This window comes from Myotis yumanensis, unplaced genomic scaffold, assembly GCF_028538775.1.
Source record: "Myotis yumanensis isolate MYYU_CA2020_CCGP unplaced genomic scaffold, mMyoYum1.0.hap1 SCAF_4, whole genome shotgun sequence".
In the NCBI taxonomy this organism is placed as follows: Eukaryota; Metazoa; Chordata; class Mammalia; order Chiroptera; family Vespertilionidae; genus Myotis; species Myotis yumanensis.
The window spans coordinates 2,006,918-2,026,042 of NW_027223755.1; the positions used below are offsets into that span (position 1 = coordinate 2,006,918).

Sequence of the window (19,125 nt, forward strand, 5' to 3'; positions counted from 1 at the left end):
AACACGGGCTCTGTAAGTGCAGGGCTGTGCGATTGTGAATCCACGCTAGGCGGCATCTTGCTCCCTTGGGGCCCGAACCCCTGAACCGGGGTCCACGGAGCGACAGGGACCAGGAGCATAAGTTACTGGGTCCGACTGTCACATGGGCTGGGACTCACATAAATTCAAGGGTCCCTTACTTACCTATAGGGGGATGTCCATCCATTATCCGGATTCCAAATATTATGCAGAAAAATTACCTAATTTTTATTTGGAATCAAAAACTATTTTCATAGACACGATAAAGTGGTAGCTGGCCTCTGTTATTTCTCGGCATTGCTCAGAGAAAAGCAAGGGGAAAAGTTTCCTAAAGGGATCTCTAAAACTGTTCATTTAAATTTCAAGTTACTGGCTTATGCTATTATACTATTTATCATTATTTTGGATTGTATGCTTTCTATTTATAAAAAAAGTTTACTCTAAAAAAAATAAAAAAATAAATTTCAATTAATGCATTCATCTCATACTGCTTTCTAAATAAAACACACACACACACACACACACCGAAAACTTCAGCAAAGGGCCAGGCACTGGCTGAACACTCCATGTTTCTAAAATGAACTTTAAAAACTACCTCCAGTCCCCCTCCCACCCCCACCCCAGCCTGAGGTGCCAGCACTGTGAGACTGAGAGGGTCTTCCTGGGGTTCTATTTTGGATTTCCCCAGCCCAGGCCTCGCAGGAGGGGGCGGTCCTCTCAGCAGTAAGAGGCCCAGAGGTCACGGCCACGGCTCGGCAGGCCGGGCACAGGTCCGCGTGGCTGAGGCACGTTGGCCATCCGCCAAGGGGGAGAGTCTGGAACCGCCTTCTGATTTCCAACAAGGGCCTTGGGAGGCAGAGGCCCAGGCCCCCCTGCAGGTGGCGGGCGTGGGGTGCGCTGCAGCGAGGGCCGCACCTTCTCCCGGAGCTGCGCCAGGGAAGGGCCTGCCTCGGCCAGCAGCCTTGGCTTCTCCCGAAGCAGCTGCTCTGCGAACCCCCTTTCCTCCTCCGGAGCCTTGTAGTTTGTAGACGGTGCAGCCCGAGGAGTGGGCGCTCACAGAGTGGGGGTGCCTGGCCGGGAGGAAACCACTCAAGAGAAGCAGCCTCGGGGACGCCTGCTTACCCAGCACACTGGGCACCGCCCTTAAAAGCGCTCGAGTGGGTGACGCGGAGAGCTGGCGGGGTGTCAGCAGAGGAGGCAGGAGCCCGGGCTCTGGCCTTGGCCCCGAGATGGCCGAGCAGGATGGGCGGCACCCCCCGTGGGGTCAGGGCCTCTGACCCAGCTCCGCCAGCACCCGGGGAGCTCACCGCAGAGACACCGGGCTTTCGGAGTCCAGTGAGCTGCCCGTCCCCACTCCCAGCCTCCGGGCGGGACGCCGGCCCACCCAGGCCCGGGGCGCCGCTCACCGTGACCGCGTTCTCCTGGATCACGTAGACCTGCGGGTTGTAGGTGTCGATCTCCGCCGAGGCCGTGAGCTGCACCGTCTGGAAGGTCGCCTGCGAGGTGGGAAGAGGGACAGGTTTCATCCCAGCGGGAGGACAGGCACGGGACGCGGCGGGCGGGTCATTCATCAACTTCCGCGTGGAAAGCAACGGAGCAAGTGACCATCTGAAGACCCCAGACACTCAGCGTCCCGAAGCCGGGGACACGTGACGGGCCGCACACGGCAGGTGCCCGGGAACGCCCACGGGGGTGGCCGCCCTGCCGTAGCGATCAGTCCTCTCTCCAGGTGACTCCCCTTTAAAACACGGCTGCAAAGCCAGGGTTACAAGTGACGTTTATCTCCGGGAAAGGCCGCAGTGCAGATTTCAGGAAACTTAAGTTTGCGGCCAGAGGGAAAATTGCAAACTCCCTCCCTTTTTTAGAGACTCGGGTACAGAGAACAGACTGTCGGGGCCAGAGGGGAGGGGGTGGAGGGGTTGGGTGAGAAGGTGAAGGGACTGAGAAGCGGGTGGTAGCTACAGAACAGTCCCGGGATGGGACGCACAGCGCGGAGAACGCAGGCGGCGGCACTGTGATAACTATGTACGGGGCCGGGTGGGCGCGGTGTAAAGCGAACGATTGTCTAACCGCTGTGCTGTACGCCTGACACCAACACAAAACAACACTGAATGCAGACGGTAACAGAAAAATAAAAATACTAACTCGATAGCTGTTATTTATTTGCCTGTGTACGTGATAAATGGAATGGGAGAGCGGGGGGAGGGGGAAGGGAAGAGAATGCTTCTTTTGGGGTACACGGTAAAAGGACACTGCTTAACGTGCCCTCGAGCTCGACCGTACGTGTCCACAGCGGACGCCCCGAACCTTTCCTCACGCTGTGTCACAAGACTAATCATTTCAGGTTTCCCAACGTAGGCATTGCTATAAAAAGCACCGGATTTGGGGCCGGCTAGAGAAGGCACGTGTAGTTTACGCTGGTGTTTCTAGGAACCTATTATGAAATAACTTTACATGCATTTCTGGATCTACTATAAAAGCAAACCATTTTCATGGCTACATCACGGATGTGCCTGTTCTGTTCTCTGTGAGGTGAGCCCTGGGCCTGATGCTCCCTTTGAACTAGAACACAGGGCCTGGATCTGAGAGCTGCCCACACCCGCTGGCTGCCAGGACTCGGTTTTGGGGGGCCTGGGGCACAGGGATTAAGGGACCCCATGAGGGCATTCGCTGGGCTGTGTCTGGGAGCCAGAAGGGGAGCAGGGAGCCTCCTGTCATGGCCTCCTTCCTCACTCTCTCAACATGGGTACTGCATCCGAAACTAACCCTGGTCCCTGGTCTCTGAAACACTCCTTCCTGGGGGAACAGCCTGGCTGGCGTGGCTCAGTGACTGAGCGTTGACCTATGAACCTGGAGGTGATGGTTTGATTCCCGGTCAGGGCACAGGCCTGGGTTATGGGCTTGATCCCGAGTAGGGGGCGTGCAGAGGCAGCTGATCAATGATTCTCTCTCATCAGTGATGTTCCTATCTCTCTCTCCCTCTCCCTTCCTCTCTGAAATCAGTAAAAATATATTTTAAAAAAATAGAAAGTGGGGTGAGCTCTGTGCTCTCACCAGAGAAGGTGGGAACCGAGGTGGAGTGGGTACCGGCTCCAGGCAGAGGAACCCTGTGTTAGATCTGCCTGCTGGCGGGTGTGAGATCAGCGGTGAGTTCCAGGAGGGGATGAGCACGCGCATTGGGTCCGGGTGCATTGGGTTCGGGCGCATTGGGTGTGGGCTCATTGGGTCTGGGCGCATTGGGTCCGAGAGCACAGGGTCTGGGCGCATTGGGTCCGGGAGCATTGGATCCGGGCGCATTGGGTCTGGGCACATTGGGTCTGGGCGCATTGGGTCCGGGAGCATTGGATCCGGGCGCATTGGAGCCGGGCGCATTGGGTCTGGGCGCATTGGAGCCGGGCGCATTGGGTCTGGGCGCATTGGGTCCGGGCGCATTGGATCCGGGAGCATTGGATCCGGGCGCATTGGAGCCGGGCGCATTGGGTCTGGGCGCATTGGAGCCGGGCGCATTGGGTCTGGGCACATTGGGTCTGGGCGCATTGGGTCCGGGAGCATTGGATCCGGGCGCATTGGAGCCGGGCGCATTGGGTCTGGGCGCATTGGAGCCGGGCGCATTGGGTCTGGGCGCATTGGGTCCGGGCGCATTGGATCTGGGAGCATTGGATCCGGGCGCATTGGAGCCGGGCGCATTGGGTCTGGGCGCATTGGAGCCGGGCGCATTGGGTCTGGGCGCATTGGGTCTGGGCGCATTGGAGCCGGGCGCATTGGGTCTGGGCGCATTGGGTCTGGGTGCATTGGGTCCGGGAGCATTGGATCCGGGCGCATTGGGTCTGGGCGCATTGGGTCTGGGCGCATTGGAGCCGGGCGCATTGGGTCTGGGCGCATTGGGTCTGGGTGCATTGGCTCCGGGAGCATTGGATCCGGGCGCATTGAGTCTGGGCACATTGGGTCTGGGCGCATTGGAGCCAGGGGCATTGGGTCTGGGCGCATTGGAGCCAGGGGCATTGGGTCTGGGCGCATTGGAGCCAGGGGCATTGGGTCTGGGTGCATTGGGTCCGGGCGCATTGAGTCTGGGCGCATTGGGTCTGGGCGCATTGGAGCCAGGGGCATTGGGTCTGGGTGCATTGGGTCCGGGCGCATTGGGTCTGGGTGCATTGGGTCTGGGCGCATTGGAGCCGGGTGCGGTGAGGACATGGGAAGCCAGACAGTCAGGAGGAGGCAGAGGGAGACAGAGCAGGGCCGCCCCAAGGGCAGCAGTGGGCACCCGGCTCTGTGCCCAGGACTCAGCTGCCGGAAGCTGCCCGGAGGCTGAGAACCTCCTGCTGGGGCGAGCGCTGGGAGGGGAGGGAGCACAGGCCCCTGGGCGACACCTCTGGCCACAGGGCAGGCCCCTCGGCAATGACTACCCACGGCCCGGCCCGCGGTGAACCGTAACTAGCGGATACTCACGGCGGCGAAGGTGCCGTTCCAGATGCGCGTGGACACGTTCAGGAAGTACTCGGCCCGCACCTGCGGGTCTCGCAGCCAGCAGGTGACGTTCCCGCAGCGGGCGGTCCTGCAGTTCTGCACGCACCGGGAGAGGGGAGGGTGAGTGCAGGCTTTCAGAGGAACGGCCCCACGTTACAGCCACAGACATTACAGCCACAGATGGGGGAGGGCTGCAGGGAACTGGCAGGAGTTCTAGCTCTTTACTGCGCCCCACATGGACAGGCGCGCACCCGCCACCTGCCAGTGCCCCTGGGGGGAGGCCCCAGAGTGAAGGTGGGGAGGAGGGTACCCCACGCTGTCTAGTCACCGTTTCTGACAAAAATGCCTCAAACGAATCCGTGCTTATCAACCATTACTGGCCGAGCAGGTCGCTGAACGCACGTACGAGAGGCCTACGCCTTAGGCACTCATGAACCAGAACTGACAGAGACTTTCCCTTCATTAAAGGGAAGCTGAGTAAGAGAATCAGGAGCTGCTGATGTTGGGGTGGGGGGTACAGGGGGGAGGAACGGGGAGCCCTGGGTCAGGGCAGCTGGACACAGGTCGCCGTGCACTTGCCCAAACCAGAGGACTCTACAGTCCCCGAGGGACACACTGTGGACTCTGGCGTCTCAGATGCAGATCCATCCCGTGACCAGCGCACCATCCGATGGGGGGGGGGGGGGGGGGGGGGCGTGTCGGGGAAGCTGTGCCGATATGGGGGCCGGGGGTGCACGGGAGAGTCTGTACTTTCCACTCAGCTTTCCTGGGAACCTAAAGCTGCTCTGAAACATGGTCTTTTTAAAAAGCCTGTGACAGGCATATGGCCTATGACAGTGACGGCGAACCTATGACACGCGTGTCATAGGTGACACGCGTGTCATAGGTGACACGCGAACTCATTTCTTTGGTTGATTTTTCTTTGTTAAATGGCATTTAAATATATAAAATCAATATAAAAAATATGTCTTTGTTTTACTATGGTTGCAAATATCAAAAAATTTCTATATGTGACACGACACCAGAGTTAAGTTAGGGTTTTTCAAAATGCTGACACGCTGAGCTCAAAAGGTTCGCCATCACTGGCCTAGGACATGCACGCAGCAGCGCACACACGTGTCCACGTGTGCACTAACGCTGAGGGCGCGGAGGCGGCTGTTCGTCACACGAGTGCTCAGCTGCTCTGCTTCTGAGAACTGCCGTTTCTTGTGGTTTTCTGAGTCGTCATGTTTGGTTTATGTTGTTCCCACGTAGCAACCGTCATTTTGACACAATCAAACCGTTTTCACGAAAAGAAGGACACGCTGAGGGGCTAGCATGTCAGCAACCCCTGAGACGAGCTTCTATTGGGAACGTTCAGCTATCAGACGTCAACCACGTGTTGCTGTGATTACACTCGAACCACGGAAACAGGGAACAACTGCTCCCTCCGCCCTCCTCCCTCCCTGTCCTCCCCCATCGCCCCATAAACAACTTCATCTTGACGTGGGTGCGCGTTTCTGCCCCTTGATTCATCCTGGCTGAGAAAGGCACACGGGAAACCTATGACATTCGAGGGCAGGGGTCAGGGGCCGGGGTGGGGTTCGGGGGGGAAGTGCTTCATTTCCAGGCGACTCGGACAAGGACTCCCCGAGGGAACTGCCCGCACGAGCCCGTCCTCACCAGGTCTCTGAGGCGCCGGAAATTCTCGCTCTTGAAAGACACAGAAGCGGGCGTCTGTCCTATTTTCAGCGGGTCCACGTCGGCACTGCAGCTGATGTCACCGGCCTGCAGGGGGCAGCACGTCAGTCTAGGAGGCCACGCGGTTTGTGGGGTCCCTCAGCCTGTGAGGCTCCTACTGTCACAGGTCGGGGCTGGGGGGCGGGGGGCGGGCAGGCCGGCCTCACTGCCCACCTGGGCCCCCTTCTCAGCCTCACTAACGTCACCCCGAGCTCACATGGTCCTGCCTGACTCGGTGGGGCTGCGGGGTCCCACCTGCGAGGAGACAAATTCGCAACAACAACAGACGGAGTTGCCCGGCTGGCGTGGCTCAGGGGTTGAGCACCGACCCATGAACCAGGAGGTCACGGTTCGATTCCCAGTCAGGGCACATGTCCAGGTTGTGGGCTCGGTCCCCAGTAGGGGGCGTGCAGGAGGCAGCCGATCCATGATTCTTTCTCATCGTTCATGTTTCTATCTCTCTCTCTCCCTCTCCCTTCCTCTCTGAAATCAATAAAAATATATTTAAAAAACACACAGAGAATAGCCTGAGGGATGTAAGGCAGGGCTCTCTGCTGTGGAGCACTTTAGGGTTTTGATTTCCTGTCGTCCCCTGAGCACCCCGAGTGACATCAGCACAGCTAAGTGCTGGCCATGTCGGTCCGAGTCGCACTCTCAGCCCGGCTGGGAGGACCACTGGGCCTTGAAGACGAGCAAGTGCTGCGGCCGGAGCCACAGACACGCCACTCAAGTGCCCGGGGCCTGGGCATCGCCTTCCTCAGACTGCGACGCAGGGACAGACCTCAGCAGCCAGGGCGGAGCAGGGCGGGCCAGGCTGACAGGGTGCAGGGCAGCCGCTAACAGCGGCCTGCGGGCCACCTGCCTCCTGTGGGGGCTCGACCGCCCACCCCCGGCCAGCCGACCTCTGCAGACAGGGCGCTGCGGGGGGAACCCCCCTGCCCAGGAGGGGCCTCAGGAAGAGCCTCTGCCGTCCACACTGACATTCGCTTTCTCACCACAGCACCCGCTGCTGGTATGAGATGGACGTCAGGAGGAGAGGGCACCTTCTCAGTCTCCGTCCACACCTGTCAGGGGGGCCACCCACCCGGCGGGGCCCACCCCGAGGGCGCACGTCGCTCTGGCGCTCGGGCCACCCTCACCTGGCTCGTGTGCACGCCCGTCAGGTACAGGAGCGGGTTCTTGTCGGTGGTGAGCTGGGGGATGTGGATGCGGACGGAGGCCATGCTCACGGGGATGCTGCCGGTGGTCACCTATGTGGACGGAAGGACACGGTTCGCACCTGTCCTCACCGGCGGGGCGCCGGTCACGTGGCCGGTCGCACGCCCTCCCGGAGGTAAACGTCGTAAGACCCACAGGAGTAACACCCTCGTCCCTGCTCTGGGAGTAAATGGTCAGCGCGGCTAAGGCACGGGACCCACAGGCCGACGCTGTCGACGCTCCCCACGCGTGCTGTTCTGCTGTGACTGCTAACGGTCTCGTTACGGAGGCCGTGGCCAGATGCCACGCTTACTCCTGCATCCCAGCACCTGCATCCCAAACAAGGCTCTTCGAAAGACTTTTTAGGAATCACCGGACTGCAGGGCTGCAGCCATGCAACGGGCTAGTCAGATGAACCAAAGAAAACTGCACAGACTCAGGGTGGAGGGCGAACGTCCTTACTTTCCACGGTGTCTCCATGGTTAAAATAGCTGCTTTAGCAAGTTAATTTCTCTTCATGCAACTGACAACAACCTTTAGATTCATAACTGCTCATACCAGCCGACCAGAGAACGGGGCTTACACATATTCCTTAGATACTGCCCAGCATGACTACATAGTTGTACACAGACGGTGAGCTCCTCGGATAGAAGGCACGCGAATGCCGTCCCAGAGACTCCGCCCACACCAAGCCGTTATATCAACATTCTGTTGGTTAATGTTGAAAAGTTTCTTTTGAAATACACCCCTTAGCCCGCACCCAGGACACACAACCATGCACAGTGCCCCGTGTTTACCACCCCCCCCCACCCTCGGGGTCATCTCAGTGACTCTCAGGGGTGGCAGCTGGACCAGCAGCATTCCGTGACCTGGGAGGGAACTTGCTAGAAATAGTTTCAGACCCACCCTAGACGGGAAGCTCTGAGGACGGAGCCCCGTGACCACATTGTAACAAGTCCCCCAGGAGACCTGATGTCCACTCAAGTGTGAGAGCCACTAGCACATCTCAATTTCTTCTCCTTCCGCTCCTCCTCCCTCCCGATGCCCGCCTGCGGGGCAGGCTCACCAACCTTAACGGAGAAGGCGAATTTGGGGCCGATGTCATCGAAGGTGCGCACCGTGGAAGGAACTTGCCCATCCGAGACTTCGTAAAAGTTGATGTTGGTCGACCTGTCGGGGGATGTTGGTGAAGCAGACAGGTGAGTGCTGCTGTTCTTCTCGAAGCTTCGTGCTACTCTTACTTACGTAACTCCTGGCTCAGGGGACAGGCAAGAGCATTTACGTTTAGGGACAAAAAGCTAAAGGAAAACAAAGGCTCCTGATGGGCCACGGGCCAGTGGTCAAGCCTGAGGCCGGAGCAAATCCCTTTCAAAGCACGTCCCTCAGACCTTCCTGCGGGGATCTCTGTGCTGCGCTATCACCGGTGGTACCGTTTCTGACGTGAGCACCAACGCATCGCTTCAGGGCTGGCAGTGGCGCCCTGCGGAGATCGGGCTACACGGACGGTGTGTCTCTCAGTAGACACTGTCCTCAGTGAGGGATGAGTGACTGATGGGCCGGAGGGTCTCCCCGGGGGGTGGCTGAGCACAGCGATGAGCTCGGCCGGAGCTCCGTCCGGCACATTCGGTCCCCGGCACCCGAGAGCCAGGACCTGCGTCTGTCTCCTCTCCCCCGCCCCTCCGTCTCCGGTTCTGAGACCACTCTGTGCTCTCGGTCCAAACTGGGTCGGTCAGCCTGTGTCCATCATGAGAGCAGAGAACACCTTCGGAGGCTGACCCAGAGGTTCTGCCAGATGTGACCACCTGCTGGGGACGGCCTCCTGGGGTTCGCAGTGCAGCCCTGACCACGTCCAGGGAACCCCGACAGCCCGGCCAGACTGGAATGGAGTGCTACACCCCGTCCTCCTCCCTTCCGGGGCTGGGGCTGGACTCCGACCAGGGTGGCTTCGCTGGGGCGGGGGCAGGGAGAGGGTAGGAGACTGGGAAGCACCAGGTCATCTACCCTAATTATAGGACGCTGATTATATGTCCTAAAAAATTATAGCGGACATTTGCTGCCATTGTTTTTGGATTTCTGTACTGAAAATACTGCCCTTCTCCTCTTTTTTCATGCCTCCTTTAGAAAAACAATTTTCCCCCCAAATTCTCAAAAGGAAAGTCCGTCAGAGGGAGACTTAAATAGACATGGCAAGTGTCCAGGTTCTGTCTGTGAGGGAGCCGGACCTGTGGCCGTGGCGGAACGGGAAGCTGAGGAGGCGGAACAGGAGCCTGGCCTTGAGCGCAGGAACCCCCGCCTCCAGGCCTCCGGGGGCCAGGGCAGCAGCGTCTGAGCTGGTTAACGCATCCTGCTTGTGCATTTAGAGACCCAGCCCCTGGCCATCTGTGACCTCGGCGTTCCTTACGTCACCTACATGTGGGTCAGTGTATGTGCAATAGCAGTTAGCTATGCCGGGGAACCTGTTAGAAATAATTCTGCTATCACCTGTTCCCACCCATCACATTCACACAATACAGCTGCGCATTTATACAGCATCCAAGCGGTGGCCGAGGCTCACACTCCATCACTGGAAAGGACTTTTTCCACCAAAAAGGTGTTTGTTTAAACATGTTTTCCCCCCAGCATTGCTTGTGATGATTAAACAAACCAGCAAAAGGTCCAAATATGTCATTGCTGTTAAATTGGTGACATAAGTTACACCCCAGCCAGGAACAGGACAGGTTAGAGTGGATGTGCTGACAGGAATTTTCTAGGATCACATAGCAAGCAAGGCTCAGCCAAGTGTTAGCCTTGTGTTTGTAAATAGTGTGTGTGTGTCTCTGCGTGCATGTGCGTGTGTGTCTGCGTGTGTGTGCATGTGCGTGTACGTGTGTGTGTGCATGTGCGTGTGTGTGATGCTCACGTCCTGTGGGAAAGCACACCCCGTGTCCGGAAGGGATTCTAAAACAGTTCCTCCGCCGCCATCATCTATGGGCCGAGCAGAGGAGGTGGGGGGTGATCTCATTTTCTGTGTGTATCTCTCTCGACCGTTTGCATGCCTGTCCAGGTGCATTCAATGTCCTTCTTTTAAAGAACAAAGCCATCCAGGGATCGCCCGGGGTGGTAGGACGGAGAACCACTCTAGCTTTACTCTTCATCATTCTTCCCATGAGCTTTTTAAACCGAACGATATTTCTTAAAGGACATCCGAATATCTCAGAGTCCATCTTCCCATCACAAACATTCAGCTGAGATGGTAGTGAAGTGCCCCTCAATCTTACATTCATTTCATGGTAACATGTCTGAAAACACTGGCCGTGGTGGGCGGGCGGAGTCATAAAAAGGCTGAATTAAGGAAAAGCATTTAGCTTGGCCGGCCTGGCTCCGTGGCTGAGCGTCCACCTGTGAACCAGGAGGTCAAGGTTCGATTCCCGGTCACGGCACAGGCCCGGATTGCGGGCTCGATCCACAGTGTGGGGCGTGCAGGAGGCAGCCGATTGATGATTTTCTCCCATCATTGATGTTTCTTATCTCTCTCTCCCTCTCCCTCCCTCTCTGAAATCACTAAAAATATTACAAAAAAAAAAAAAAAAAAAAAAGGATGAGCATCTTGAGGATTTTGAAGCCACACGTGCCATAAACCAGTGACGGCAGTGCCCCTCGGCCACGCCCGCCTACCTGGTGATGTGGATTTCCGCGTCGTACAGCAGGCGGATGGTGAAGTTGGCCGCATTGTCTGCCTCGTTTGCTTCCTCACTCTCGCTGTGGAACCAGCATTAGGAAATTACTTGAAGGAAAGTATCAGAAAAGCTATCCATGCACGACTTTGTTATGTTTTACCTTGAGGCCTGGAAACTGACAGATGCCCGATTCTGAAGGTTTTGAAGATTGAAGTCGAAGTTAATCGTAAACGTCACCTACGTACAAAATTAAAATCCGTCAGTGCACGATGCTCCGTACGCAGCCCCAACATGAAAAAGAAGTTTCCCCAGAGAGTGGACGCCCTCCGGTTGGATTCCGAATTGCATGCACCGCCAGCTCCCAAATGTGTAGAACGTGTGGTTACTGGTCCGCCTGGCACAGCTGCCTGGCCTTCAGAATCAGACAGGCTCAACCCTCAATGGCACAGGCCAGCCCTCCCGCCAGCACACGCCTGTCTGGGTTTGGAAGCTTTGTGCTGACGCGAAGCGTGCTCCTCGGGGGTTAACACGTGACCTCCGGGGCCCCGGGTAGCGCACTTAGACCGACCGTCGGTCAATGGGTTCAGAAAAAAAGCACTTCTCATCGCGTGTGTGCTTTTTGGGATGCACCGCGTGGGGGAAATCTTACTTTTTAAAATATATACATTTCTTGATTTCTGAGAGGAAGGGAGAGGGAGAGAGAGAGAAACATCAGTGATGAGAGAGACACATCACTTGGTTGCCTCCTGCAGGTCCCCCAGGATGGAGCCTGCACCCGAGGTACGTGCTCTTGACCGGAATCAAACCTGGGACCCTTCAGCATGGACACTCTATCCACTGAGCCAAACCAGCGAGGGCTCAGTTCTATTGGTAACTTAAAGGGAACATTCAGATTCTAAACGCGTCCTCTGAACAGGCAGGCAGCGGTGCTGTGATGCCCATGAAAGGTGACAGCTCGTGAGGAGGGCGGCCTGTGGGTGGATGAGACGGGAGCTGAGGGGGCTGGCGTGGGTTTCAGGCTGAAACGCAGCTGGTACCTGCTGTTCTGGCTTCAGCGCGGGGTACCCTACATCACAGACCACAGACTTCTGAGAGGCAGCCACCTGGCACGTCACTTCCGTCCCGTCCACCTGAACGAGACCAAGGAAACATGAGCAATCAGTATGCGCCGTGTGTGTGCAGGCACGGCCATGCTGAATGACACACAGCGCACGGGCACTTCAGCGCCAAGGCTGGTGACACTACAGTGACCCACTGTCCCCAGGACTTAGCATCCTGCCTTCTCCAGGCGGCCAAGGCGCTATTTTCGTTGCTAAGCAGGACACGCAACAGCCACAGGAGAGAGGCCAGATACTTGAATTTCCCCCCAGAATTGATTTATTCGCTCTTATATTTCATAAGCACAAAATAATTGCAATCCCATATGGAATGCTGTCTTAAATACGTATCTTTCTCTTAATGTAGTTGAAGTTTGTAGTTTCACGAGAAGAAAACAAAATTGTATGTTGGTGTTTATTAATATTCTTTCAATAATTTCGAGACTGTTTTTTAGTTTTCCTCTTTAGAATAAGCTGTCATTTAACACCGAAGTCAGAATGGTTTAGGCCGCTGCGTCTGTGAAGTTCGCACTGCCTTGAGCTGGATGGGGCCGGTTCACATTCTCTCATCACAGGCAGCTGGTTTGGAAAATCTTAGCTTTTCCCCCTCCTGTTCCCTGCGCGGTGGCCGAGGGGACGGGGGCATTCGCGGTCAAGTGCGCCCCTGGGATAGTCATCAAGCCGACAGGACTATCTGACCTCGCCGGAATGCGTCCCCTGGCAGCCGCCCGCCGGGGCCCAGCTGCGGGACTGAGCTCTCGGAGCAAGTGCAGCTCGGAGCATCTGAGCTCACGGTGGCCGAGGATCTGGCCCCGCGGCAAGTCTCAGGGCAAAGGAAAAACTGAGCCGCCTGCGAGGCCGGCCCGGCCCGGACGCGGAGCCAGGCAATGTGCTCACGGGGTTTAACTCACTGGGAGCCGCGCAGTCAGGCCTGAGGGTGCCCTTGTGGTTAAAGAGTTTCCCTCACAACACGGAGCACAGACCTGGGGATCGAGCTGAGGGGAGGCGTGACTGAGGAGTGAGCCCCCCGTGGAGCCAGCACCACTCACCGGCATGGACCAGGAAGCAAAAAACAGGTTTTCTGAGAAATCCACACGGAGCCCCGTGTTGTACGCGCTCTCCCTTTTGTTTTTCAGTGTCACTGAAAAGGTTAACCTCTTGTTTTGGTTGCTGACAATAAAGGGTTGTTCTCTGTTAAAAAAAAAAGGAGAAAAAGGAAAAAGAAAGTCATTAAGGGAGGGAAAGGGGTCAGTATTCAAACACTTCACTCATTTAAAAAATAAACTCTTCAGATTCACTTCGAATACTGAGAAAATTGCTCAGTAAGAAACTGTCTTCACTGCAAAATGGTAAGTGCTATTGGGCTTTCTTCTTTGTTGCCTTTAGTACAAGTCGGGGGAAGGAACCACCCAAATACAAGTGGTTGTATTGTTCTTACTATCTGACACCCGTACGAATGGCAGAAAGTGAAATTCAGATTTTAGAGGTCTTTATTAGTTATAGATACATCTTTTGTAGAAACTGTCTCCATAAACATTCACTTGAATAACAATCAAATGTGTCTTTTATTTCTATACTAGAGGCCCGGTGCACGAAATTTGTGCACTGGGGTGGGGGGGTCCCCTCACAGCCTGGGACCCCTTGCTCCTTACTTCTCACTGCTCCTTACCACTCAGCTTGATGCTCCTTAGCGCTGCCGTGGAGACGGGAGAGGCTCCCGCCACCACCGATGCGCTCGCCAGCTATGAGCCGGGCTTCTGGCTGAGCGGAGCTCCCTCTGTGGGAGCGCACTGACCACCAAGGGGCAGCTGCTGCGTTGAGCATCTGCCCCCTGGTGGTCAGTGCGCATCATAGCGACCGGTCATTCTGGTCGTTCTGCTGTAATGGTCACTTAGGCTTTTATTATATAGATTTTACACTAAGCTTTACGTTCTTTTTTTTATTTTAGAGAAAGGAAGGTAGAGCAAGAGAGAGGAAGAGAAAGAAACATCAATGTGAGAGAGAAACCTCAGTTGGTTGCCTCCTGTAAGTGCCCAGATCAGGGATCGAACCCTCAACCTAGGTATGTGCTTGATCGTGAATCGAACCCGCCACCTTTGGGTGCACAGCACAATGCCCAAACCACTGAGTCACACAGAGCTTTACAGTGAAACTTACTGAGCAGCTGGCAGCTGGCGGACCTCAAGCACCAGGTCGGAGATGCACACGCCGTCGTCCCCACAGTCTTTGTGGAACGGGATCTACAGGAGGAAAGCAAGCCCAGACGCTGGCACTTAGGAGAGCCAGTGTGGACGAACACGCACAGCGTCATTCCGTCTACATGGTGCTCAGAACCAGCCCAAACCAAGCCACGCTTCTGGACTATATACACGCTTAGCAACATCGGAGAGGGAAGCAGTGATCAATGCAAAGCTCAAGGGGTGCCTGGCGGGGGGAGCAAGAGGAGTGTGGGGGTGGGAGTGTACAGGGCAGTCACACGTTGGGGTAACACTCCATTAAGTGGGCAGTGAGCACACAGAGTTTGCTGGGTTGTTACTTATTTCTCCCACAAACACCCGTGGGCTCTGCGGAGGGGGGCACCGCTCACGAGCCGGGCGGACCTAGCGCAGTGAATGAGGAAGACGAAAGCTCGGGCTGCGTGGATCTTACATGCTAGTGGCCTGTGCACGTAGTCACGGTATTTCATTTAGAGAATGAACAGGTTAAAGGCCACGTGCTAAGTGTCTTTCCCACAGCAGCCACGGTGAACCTGCTAGCGGGTCTGGATGCCAGGAGGGCCAACCCCACTCACACTGAAGACCTTGGCCGTGTCCGAGTAGGCCTCCAGGGCAGGGCTGGTGCCGGGGTGGGCCAGGCTGATGTTCACAAGGAGACTCAGGGCGTTGACGACATCCGAGGGCTCCTACACACATAAACAGAGTCCGTGTATTAGCACAGGAACCGTTAAAGCAGAAACAGGCCACAGTGTTGTCTAGATCAGCCGTGGGCAAACTACGGCCCGCGGGCCGGATCTGGCCCGTTTGAAATGAATAAAACTGGAAAAAAAAAAAAGACTGTACCCTTTTATGCAATGATGTTTACTTTGAATTTATATTAGTTCACACAAACACTCCATCCATGCTTTTGTTCCGGCCCTCCGGTCCAGTTTAAAAAGTTTGCCCACCCCTGGTCTAGATGAAGGCTCTGGCGTCTTCTCTTCTGCTCTAATCTGGCCTTTGCCTCTCCACTAAGAAACTAAAGTCAGGGGCTCAGTGAAAATCAGAAGCAGCAGTTCTTGGTTAAGCTGCCCAGGAACCTCATTGTGTGCACATAAGGAATGGTAAGTATTTAGGTGAGATGCCCAGTTTTTAAAAATATACACTTTTATTGCTTTCAGAGAGGAAGGGGGAGAGAGAGAAGCATCAATGATGGGAATCATGGATCGGCTGCCTCCTGCACGCCCCACACTGGGGATCGGGCCTGTGCCCTGAGCCGGAGGGAATGAACCCTGACCTCCTGGTTCATAGGTTGACACTCAACCACGGGGCCACGCCAGCTGGCAATATATCCAGTTGTAATGCTCTAATGACGTGTGTCAGTCCCGGCCCTCGGGTTGCTGGCTGTCTTTTCAGTCCCTACAGCTGAGTCCTGGGGTCCTTGATGTCCCAATCAGGCCCCCGGAAGGGACACTGTGGCCTCGAAGGGAAGGGACAGGCTGGCTGTCAGGCGACGGACAAGAGCTTCCTTAGCCGGAGCCTCACTCTGCTCTGCGAAGCCAGACAAAGGCGCTGCCCACGTCCACATCCAAACCAGCCCCCGACTTCCCGCTGGCTCAGCTCCAACTTCCTGCTGGCCCAGCCCCTGACTTCTGGCCCAGCCCACAGCAGGAGCCCCCTCTCCTGGCTCAGGTGAGGTGCCTGGCCTCACGCAGTCAGGAAGCCGCCACCCCCCAGCACCCTCTCCGCTGGCGTGCAGGGAGGGGGACTGGCGGTGCCCACGTGAACTTGGCTTTTTTTTTATTTATTATTGATTTTTTACAGAGAGGAAGAGAGAGGGATAGAGAGTTAGAAACATTGATGAGAGAGAAACATCGATCAGCTGCCTTCTGCACACGCCCTACTGGGGATGTGCCACAACCAAGGTACATGCCCTTGACCAGAATTGAACCTGGGACCCTTGAGTTCGCAGGCCGATGCTCTAGCCACTGAGCCAAACCGGTTGGGACCAGGCACTTGGCTTTGAGACGCCCCGTCTAGTGAAAAATGTACAAACGCCAGGACAGGGTGGGAGTGTCACCTAGCGGTCCTCGCGCAGACCCTCCCCCCCCCCCTCGGTTCTCCGGAAAGAACGAGGAGCAGACAGCGAGCGCTGGACATGGGGTGTGCCCCCTCCCCAGCGGGCCTGTCACCACTTACCATCCCAGGCCACAGTCAGTCCTTGCGGCCCCTTGGGGCCTGGCACACGGCGGGGCCCGTGAGGACTGAACGAAGCGTCTCCCGGCCGAGGACCCGGCCCGGCCCTGCGAGCCCCACAGGTGCACCGGGGAACCATCAGGACTTCCACCCGACAGCCTGGCCGCCTCACCCCCCTCGATGGGCCACGTGTTCAGTGTGACCTGCCATTCAGCTCATTATGTGGTTCCAGCTGTCATTCCCTAAATGGGCGGTACAGTTGGCCCCTCACCAACAAAAGGCCAGGCCTTGGAGAATAAGTAACCTTCAACTTGAACAACAAACAACCCATGTGCATGCGTCCGAGCATCCACTGTATGCTTTTCAGCGTCTACACGTGGCCTTTCCCGAGACGTGGTCTCTGCATCACCGGCTGCACCAGGAGTACCTGGGCCCCTTCGCCCTGCGTGTGCCCTGGACCTTCAACCCCCCGAGGCTGGCGACGGTGAGGACCCAGACACGCGTTCCGGAACAGTTCCCTGGGCAACCCCGATGCCTCTCACACCCCGGGAACCACATTTCTAGAAAAGTTCTCAACAGCGTCCTGAGGAAAGTACACTCTCAAATTCCATGATGTGGTTTCTACGGGGAAAGGGTCCTGTAACTAATAAAACAAAGTTCCTGCTGGGAGTTTTCTCGGAGAAGCACATTTCCTCCTTGGGAGACCTTCAAACTCCATTTGGATGGGAGTCGCTGTGGCCTGAGAGCAGAGCTCATCCTTTTGCCCTGATGCCCTACCATCCTTCACCCCCGTGAACTTCACCCACCAGCGAAAAACCCAAGTGCGATGGTTCTCTTCGGTTCCTTAAAAAGGAACACAACTTTCCCTAGAGGAAAATGTCCACGTAAAATTCCTGTCAACTTGGCGTTCTCCCTGTTGACCGTCTTATAAAGCACTCTGTCCCCGGCATCTTTGAGGGTTTTCTATTTAGCTCCATTAACTGCAACCCCAAATAAAATGTAGCACCCCTAACTGAGGAACGGCCCATGGCCATAGGCGTTAGCGAAGGAGACAGGCGTCCTGTTCCCAGAAAAGAAAAGCGTGCGTTAGCAAGGCGAGCGTTTTCTGCCTCCTAAGTCTCCCTTTTGGATTTCTCCATTTACTAGGCCCCAGGGAGGGAGGGGAGGAGGGGACCCTCACCTGTATGTGGATGGCGAACTCAGAGCAAGTCTGTCCTGGCCCGACGATGGCGTCCTTCTGCAGGTACCGGTCGCTGTTCTCCTTAAACAGCCCCCTGGAGGTCACGCGGGACGAGTACAGGTCCGCGTCGATGGTGATGTTATAGGTAATGGCTGTGATAAAACCATAAAAATGTTACAACAAAAACCTTCCAAGGAAAAAGCATCCCTGTCTTACTGTGTCTTCCTGGGGGAAGTCTCTGACTTCGAGGAAATGTGAAATCGGCTTGTACGCTGATGGGCTGTGAGCAATGGACGGCCCAGGGCAGCCGTGACGCTAGCCCTGGTGGGATGTGTGTGACCGTGGCTGGACGCAGGGGAAGGGAAGTGGGCGTGCCCCCGGGGAACCTCTGAGTGGGACTGGCCATCTTACTCCCTCACACTTTGGTTTCCAAACATCATTCGTAACACGACGATGCGGAAAGGAAAGACCCAGTTATTGAGGGCCCACAGCTGGACACTGCTTTTCCTTTGCGTTATTTTTACCGCCTCTTTTTAGTTCACTGATCCTCTTACATTTTATCCATCTTTGTTAACCTCCTGAAGTCACTGGAGCAAGAAAAGTTATACAACATTTCTAATAGATATTTTAAAGGTAAGCTGTATAATGAATGTTTTTGGAAGTCAAGTCAACTTTTAAAATATTGAAAGTGCCCTAATCGGTGTGGCTCAGTGGATAGAGCGTCGGCCTGCGGACTCAAGGGTCCTAGGTTCGATTCCGGTCAAGAGCATGTACCTTGGTTGCGGGCACATCCCCGGTGGGGAGTGTGCAGGAGGCAGCTGATCGATGTTTCTCTCTCATCGATGCTTCTAACTCTCTATCCCTCTCCCTTCCTCTCTGTAAAAAGTCAATAAAATATATTTTAAAAAAAATATTGAAAGTAATGCAATGAGGAGGAGCAACCCCGCTCACATGATGGCAGCCCCACTCACCCACGTGGCGGCTGCTGGGCGTGGCGGGTCGGAACTTCGCCCACAGGCAGAGCTTGAGGCGGATCTCCGCATTCTTGTTGGACAAGATGATTTTTTCTGGTGTGAACGAAGCGTCTACAGACACATCAGCAACGCTCTGCGACCTGAAAGACACAGTGGGGACAGACAGATGGACAGACCGCCAAGTACAGGTGTGCTGACTTCACAGGGTCCAGTCACCGCCCCCCCCCCCCCCCCCCCCCCCCCGCTTCCCGCTCCATCTGGCACCTGGCAGCGCTCAGATGGAAAGCTGAGCTGGCGCGGGGACGATGGTTCCTGTTTGTGACCGTGGCACCAGCACAGTGAGTGCACGCGTGAGCACGGGCCCGAGGCTGCAGGCTCTCTGCAGAGGGGCACACGGTCCTGTCCAGCTGGACGCAGTGACATTCACTT

At 56.0% G+C, this 19,125-nt stretch overlaps 1 protein-coding gene across 1 annotated transcript in view; it reads right to left on the minus strand.

Moving 5' to 3' along the window:
• Nucleotides 1–19,125, minus strand: part of ITGA2 (integrin subunit alpha 2) — a 67,288-nt gene that overhangs the window by 5,450 nt on the left and 42,713 nt on the right. Inside the window, exons 16-28 of the mRNA XM_070411757.1 lie at nucleotides 18,694–18,836; nucleotides 17,723–17,874; nucleotides 14,943–15,053; nucleotides 14,309–14,391; nucleotides 13,201–13,342; nucleotides 12,092–12,184; nucleotides 11,215–11,291; nucleotides 11,053–11,136; nucleotides 8,469–8,568; nucleotides 7,341–7,451; nucleotides 6,145–6,249; nucleotides 4,465–4,578; nucleotides 1,425–1,514 (exon numbers count right to left, since the gene is read on the minus strand). Coding sequence (XP_070267858.1) covers nucleotides 1,425–1,514; nucleotides 4,465–4,578; nucleotides 6,145–6,249; nucleotides 7,341–7,451; nucleotides 8,469–8,568; nucleotides 11,053–11,136; nucleotides 11,215–11,291; nucleotides 12,092–12,184; nucleotides 13,201–13,342; nucleotides 14,309–14,391; nucleotides 14,943–15,053; nucleotides 17,723–17,874; nucleotides 18,694–18,836 — 1,405 coding nt within the window. The remainder of the gene's footprint in view (nucleotides 1–1,424; nucleotides 1,515–4,464; nucleotides 4,579–6,144; nucleotides 6,250–7,340; nucleotides 7,452–8,468; nucleotides 8,569–11,052; nucleotides 11,137–11,214; nucleotides 11,292–12,091; nucleotides 12,185–13,200; nucleotides 13,343–14,308; nucleotides 14,392–14,942; nucleotides 15,054–17,722; nucleotides 17,875–18,693; nucleotides 18,837–19,125) is intronic.